At 51.9% G+C, this 6,000-nt stretch overlaps 1 protein-coding gene across 2 annotated transcripts in view; it reads right to left on the reverse strand.

Moving 5' to 3' along the window:
- LOC121543702 (SLIT-ROBO Rho GTPase-activating protein 1-like) overlaps positions 1-2,226 on the reverse strand; it is a 21,414-nt gene extending 19,188 nt beyond the window's left edge. The window contains exon 1 of one of the 2 annotated variants that reach the window (XM_045208964.1): positions 1,620-2,226. In XM_045208964.1, the coding sequence (XP_045064899.1) occupies positions 1,620-1,686 (67 nt within the window). In that variant the 5' untranslated portion in view covers positions 1,687-2,226. The remainder of the gene's footprint in view (positions 1-1,619) is intronic. The other variant, XM_041853839.2, reaches the window with a different exon arrangement.
- Between the last annotated feature and the right edge of the window lie 3,774 nt (positions 2,227-6,000).

The raw sequence follows: 6,000 nt of genomic DNA on the forward strand, positions 1-6,000 counted from the left end.
GAGATGAGAGTAAAGAAGCGAGGAGGAAATTCTCTTCAATGAACTCTTGAGTTCCACTCAGCAATGTGTGTCTGTGTGCGTGGCTGAGCTGATGATGTATTCCTGACCTTTCCTGATCAGAATGCACACACACACACACACACACAACATGCCATTTCAGTCCAAAACTCTTCCAACACCCGTTCCCATTTCCTCCTTGCTCTTTGATATCAACCTGCAGGGACAGCAGGCTTTTTCACAACAATGTGGAGCTCTTTCCTGTGAAAAGTGAAAGCAATTTCCTTTTCTTAGATAAGTGATCATGTGGGCATGAAGGCACTGCAGGTGATAAAGTGAGAATGTGTTATGTGCTCTGTGGTACTGTGAGGGAGAGCATGTGAGGGAGAGAGAGTGAGAGAAGAAGAGAGTTCATCCCACACAGCCCTACAACATGCCCATGTAATTATGATGGGTGTAGAGCCATGTTCAGTGTATGTGGCCTGGCAACCATCTTGGTTGGAATATCCTACTGCTCTGTGTGCAGTCCTCAGTACAATAATAATAATAACAACAATAATAATAAATTACATTTCTATAGCGCTTTTCATTTAATCTCAAAGCGCTTCAAGAGCAAAAAATAAATAAAATAAAGCAATATATGATGGCAGGTCAACCAATAGAGGCCAAGTCTTTGAAAGCTGCATCCTACGAAGATGGAGAGAGTCAGTTCATGGGTGAGCGGAGAGAGCTGGTCAGAGGATGGTAGATGATGGTGACGGAGTCTGCTGATGATCTTGTAGAGGGCATCATATAGCCAATGGACTTCTCCTCCTCCACTCTGTGTAGCACAGTGTAAGATGGTGATGCCTCAGCAGCTCTGGGTGCCAGAACGCTCACCACACAAAGTAGTCAGCCAGGTCACCCGTGATACAAGTCTGTATTCAACGTCCATCCATGTCTGAGGAAGTATTCAGTTCAGTGCTAGTGTAAGATGTGACATTTAACAGAATCAGTCTCGCGTGGAACACCTAGTCAGTCAGTGCTCTCCCCAGGTGTCCCCCTCATCTCATACTGTACCACAGGACATAATGGTGGGAAGGGGGGCAGTTCCATAGATACAGCACTATGCAGGGGTCTGACTGTCACAGTAACCATAACAAGCCTCTCTGCTCGGGGACATCAGTGGGGTTGACAACACGATGAAACCTACACCGTGTCCCACTCCCACCATATGCAGAGTGCAGTGCTCATTATATACAGTTCGTCACACACACACACTTCCACATGGCTGAGAATGATCAAGAGCTTTGCAGAATCCCCCCCTCCCTCTCTCCTCATCCTCTCCCCCTCAGGCACCTTGCAGCACTCAGGATGAACCCAGAAATACTGACATCTCATACTGAGGTGTCACCCCCACTACACATCCATTCTCCAAACAAGCCCTGTGTGAGAGGCAGTAGAATCAGACATAACATAGGCAGGTTTAGTATATATGGACAGGTGTGTGTATATATGAATGTGCCTGTGAGAGAGGGGGGTTAATAAACATGTGGGTGTGTATGAGGGGTGTAAATGTGTGCGTACATTTTGATGTGTGCATGTGCGTGTGACGCGTTAGTGATAAAAAAACAACAACATACCTTTCACCTGGCTCTCATACTCTGCAATTATCTCTTTATCCTTCTTGCTCCTGACCAGGTTCGACATGTCGACGCACTAACAATGGTAAATCAGATAACGGTCCAAACCTTGATTATTCCGCTCTGCCGCGCGTCTACGATGCCCGAGGCGCTATCGCAAACCACAGGTTACATACTAGGGAATATATCCACTCACTGCTGCAACAACAGAATGTATTATTCCTCCTCAAGGGATGGCGGATAAAACGCTCAATCATCCAGAATCACCCTCCATAGAGCCGCCAGTGACCGCCTGAGCCATGCTAAGGACGGGTTCTCCGTGAGCTGTCAACTGGGAAGCAGGTAGTTTCAACTTCCCATTAGCGAGTCAATGACCGCGGGAGAGGCACCGGCAGTAGCCTACACACACACACTGGGCTGCGGTAAGAGAGGGGTGCACTCACACTAGGTAATCCAGAGGAACACGCCCACTGGTCAGACGCGCCCCTGGTCTCTCTCGTTCGTCGGAGTTTCTCCTGTTCAAGTCTCTCCCGGGGTGTTTACGTACTATGTACAATATGTGTTTTTTGATCTAACCCTGCAGTAACCTAACCTTCCACACAAACTATGGGCTACGCTACTCCGCTCCAGCCTGCTGCTCAATGCCATGGGAAAGGGTGGGACTCAGCGGTGGGTACCCAGAGATGATTGACAGTTAGGCCTACCGTGACCACTTAAGCTTTGTTTACATTGGCAGTTTGAAGTGACTCAATTATTAATTTTTGGGACTGTTATTTGGCATATCTAGCTACTCTTTTGACATTTTGACAAGAGCATGTGGTAGTTAACTAGCTTGTTAATTGTTTACAAACAAGCTAAAGCTAAACAGTTCTATATCGTGGAGCTCCGCCCCATAGGGGAGCTCTGCTCCTAGTGGTTTACCCTCTGCCCTAAGGCAGCAACAGCCTGAAGCAAAATTATGCACACACCTGCAGCCAATGGGAGCACAGGTGTCCCTATAAGAGGGGACGCTTCCCCTCAATCAGCCTCCCATTATCTTCAGCGACTGGACGACTAGACTGAAGAAGCCAAGAAGTAAGAAGACTCAGGAAGAAATCGTCGTCGATGAGCCAGCCATCGACGTCTTCTAAAATGAGCACGCCAGGAAATTTTCCACCCCCAAAAGCCCTTTTCAGGGCTCAGTGCCGATGCTCCTCCATGGCATCTGCGGACCCCCACGACCTTTGTTTCGTGTGTTTGGGGCCGCAGCATGCCAAGGAAGGGACCGGCAATCCCCCTAATTGTGCCTCCTGCGCCCTCCTTCCTATAAAGGAGAGGAAGCAGCGTTGGGCGTTTTTTAGGGAGGATATCCCCCTAGAGGATGTACTGTCTCTTCTCGCCTCTGCTTCAGAGGCGTCGACGGACAGTGCTGACTCAGGGGAGGACAAGGAGAGAGACGCAGAGATGGATGTTCCAATGGAACAATCCAACCCTCTGGCGCCAACCTTCAAGACCCCCTTCCCTATGGGGAGTGTGAGATCTGAAGGCTCCTTGTGCGATGACGACACGGGCTCTGTTACGTCAGCAGCCCTGTCCTTCGCAGCGGCCTCTCTGCGTTCGGACTTCCCCGAACTCATTGAGAGAGCCGCCAACCGACTAGAGATAGCGCTGCCCCCTGCTCCCCCCCCTGTGAAGGTCGACATGATGGAGGGCGGCCCCTACTCTAGACCGAGGAAGGCAGCTGAGCCGATGGCTCCTGCTATGCCTTCCCTCTGGAAATATGTTGAGGGCTCGTGGGATACACCCCTGGCGGCGCGTTCGCCGGCCAAGGTGTACACCCCATTCACGAGAGTGGCTGGACGTGAGTGGGCTGCTAAGGGAATCCCTAGGCTCGAGAGCGCCATGGCGGCGTATCTAGTGCCGGGTTCGAGTCCCTGGGCGGCCTCCAAGAAATCCACCTTGCCAGCACAAAAAGACAGACTCACAGCACAGCTGGCTGAGAAGTATTTTACGCTGGGAGCCCAGGCTGTGTCAGCGGCTAACAACATTGCCCTCCTCGCGGCCTCCCTATCCCGTCTAACAACGGGTAGGTCTGAGTTGACCAGCGAGGAGATTGAAGAGGCGTCCAGGATTTCTGGCGCTATTCTTCATTTGACACAGGCGTCAGCGATATCGCGAGGCCAGTCCATGGCCACCTCGGTGGTCATGGAACGTCACCTCTGGCTGTCAATGACAGCCATGAAGGAGACGGACAGAGCCTCGCTACTAAACGCTCCCGTCTCTAGCGAGGGCCTCTTTGGGGGTCGCCGTTAAGGAGGCGACGGGCAAGCTTTGGTAAGCTGGACGAGGAGAGAAAGCACCTGGCTAAACACCTGCCATTGGCAGGCAAGTTTAGCAGGGCCTCAACTAACCCGTCAACCTCCAACGCCCCCAGTAGAACTACAGGGACGGGCCAGGCGACAGGCGCCTACCACCGACAGCAGGCGAGCGGGCTCGGCCCCTCCAGCGGCGACGGTGGTGGCGACGATTCCTCCGGCGAGAGGTCGTCACAAAACCGTCCTGGCAACACCAGAAGGTCAGCCAGAAACGACGGGCGTCAATGACGGGACGAGGGGGAGAGGACGGATGACGGCTCGGCGCAAGACGCGACAGAGCCCACTGTTCCCCCCACCCTACTGTTCAGGGCATGGAGGGAAATGTTTATTGTTGTTGTGTGAATAAAGAGCTGGCTCTCACTGACATTGTCACAAAAGGGCCTGTCTTCCATGACACATTGCAGAGTACTTCACGTCCTATGAATTTCTCTCACCATCCTGAGTGTAGCTCAACCCACCAAGGGTGCGTAGTTGAATACACTCAGGAGAAAAAGGTAGCAAGGCGTAGCCTTAGCTCACCTAATAAAGATATTTTACTACAGACTCCTAGGAGCTCTGTAGTAAAGGTCTCACATAGCAGGCAGCTGTCTCAGTCTAAATATGACATGAAGACGCAGCCGCTAACTGGGAATGACGCCTTGCTTCAGGCTAACGCCTCAGCCAGCGCAGTTCAGACCCGTGCGACGTTCACGGAGGGCCGGAATACTAGAGTTACAGGTGTAACCAATGTATGGGCGCCCCCGGTTAATTCAGAACGTAACAATGCCCACTACTCTGAGTGCAGCTCACCACACCTAGAGTGTGCTGTTGAGCAGCCTCATGAGACCAGTAAAAAATAGGTATTGTGGCGCCACCTTGTGGTACCAGTTAGAGACCACACTTTCCAGACTCTGTTGAGTACTGCAGTGGACGGATCTCATGGCAAGCAGCAGTCTCAGTCAGACAATGACATGATGACGCAATTGCTATCCGGGGAGGGCGCTCTGTCTCAGGTTAATACCTCAGTCAGTGCAGCTCAAAACCGTGCTGCGTTCACGGAGGGCCGGAATACTAGAGTTACAGACGTAACTGACGTATCAAGGCCTCCGATTCTCTCAGAACGAGCTGATGTTTCCTCTCCCTTCCCAGTGCTGGGGAATAGCGGCGGCGAGGGCCATAGAGGAATACAGGTCCTTCCTACTGGATGCACCACAGCTTCATGCGCGCCCGCTTTCTCTGCATTGCTGGCAGTGGCAACGAAGCTGTACCCTCTCACGCTGGCTAGAACAGATGTTGCAGAAGGGTTATGCCCTCCAATTCCATCGAATCGCACCCCCGTTCAGGGGAGTGGTGGAGACGGTGATGAAAACGCCAGACAAAGTGGCCGCTCTGATGTCAGAGATTACGGAACTTTTGGTGAAGGAGGCGGTCACAGTAGTTCCCCGGGAGCAAAGGAACAAAGGGCTATATTCGCCTTATTTCCTAGTGCCCAAAAAGACTGGGGGAGTGAGGCCGATTTTGGATTTACGCACTCTCAACGAGAGCATAACCAAACGACCCTTCCGAATGCTGACGACAAAACGTCTACTGGAATGTGTCCAGAAAGGAGACTTTTGTACAAGCATAGACCTAAAGGGCGCGTACTTCCATGTGCCGATACAATCGCGTCACAGGAAGTTTCTGCGGTTCGCCTTTCAAGGGGTGGCGTATGAGTTCACGAGGATGCCATTCGGTACGCCCTGGCACCTCGAACGTTTTCCAAATGTGTGGAGGCGGCATTGGAGCCGCTCGTCGTCAAGGGATAAGGCTATTAGCCTACCTAGGCGACCTGCTGGTTCTCGCCCGTCAGCAGAGCTGGCGTTCACTCACACAACACAGACAGTGATTCATCTCACGCGTCTGGGGTTCGCTGTGAATTGGAAAAAGAGCGCACCCTGGCCTAGTCATCAGATTGTCTACCTGGGGCTACAGCTAGACACTGTAATGATGAGGGCTCGAATTTCGGACCCTCGAAGGGTAGCATTGTTGCTAGCCCTGAGGAAGTGTCG

The sequence above is a fragment of the Coregonus clupeaformis genome, chromosome 28, assembly GCF_020615455.1.
Source record: "Coregonus clupeaformis isolate EN_2021a chromosome 28, ASM2061545v1, whole genome shotgun sequence".
Classification (NCBI taxonomy): Eukaryota; Metazoa; Chordata; class Actinopteri; order Salmoniformes; family Salmonidae; genus Coregonus; species Coregonus clupeaformis.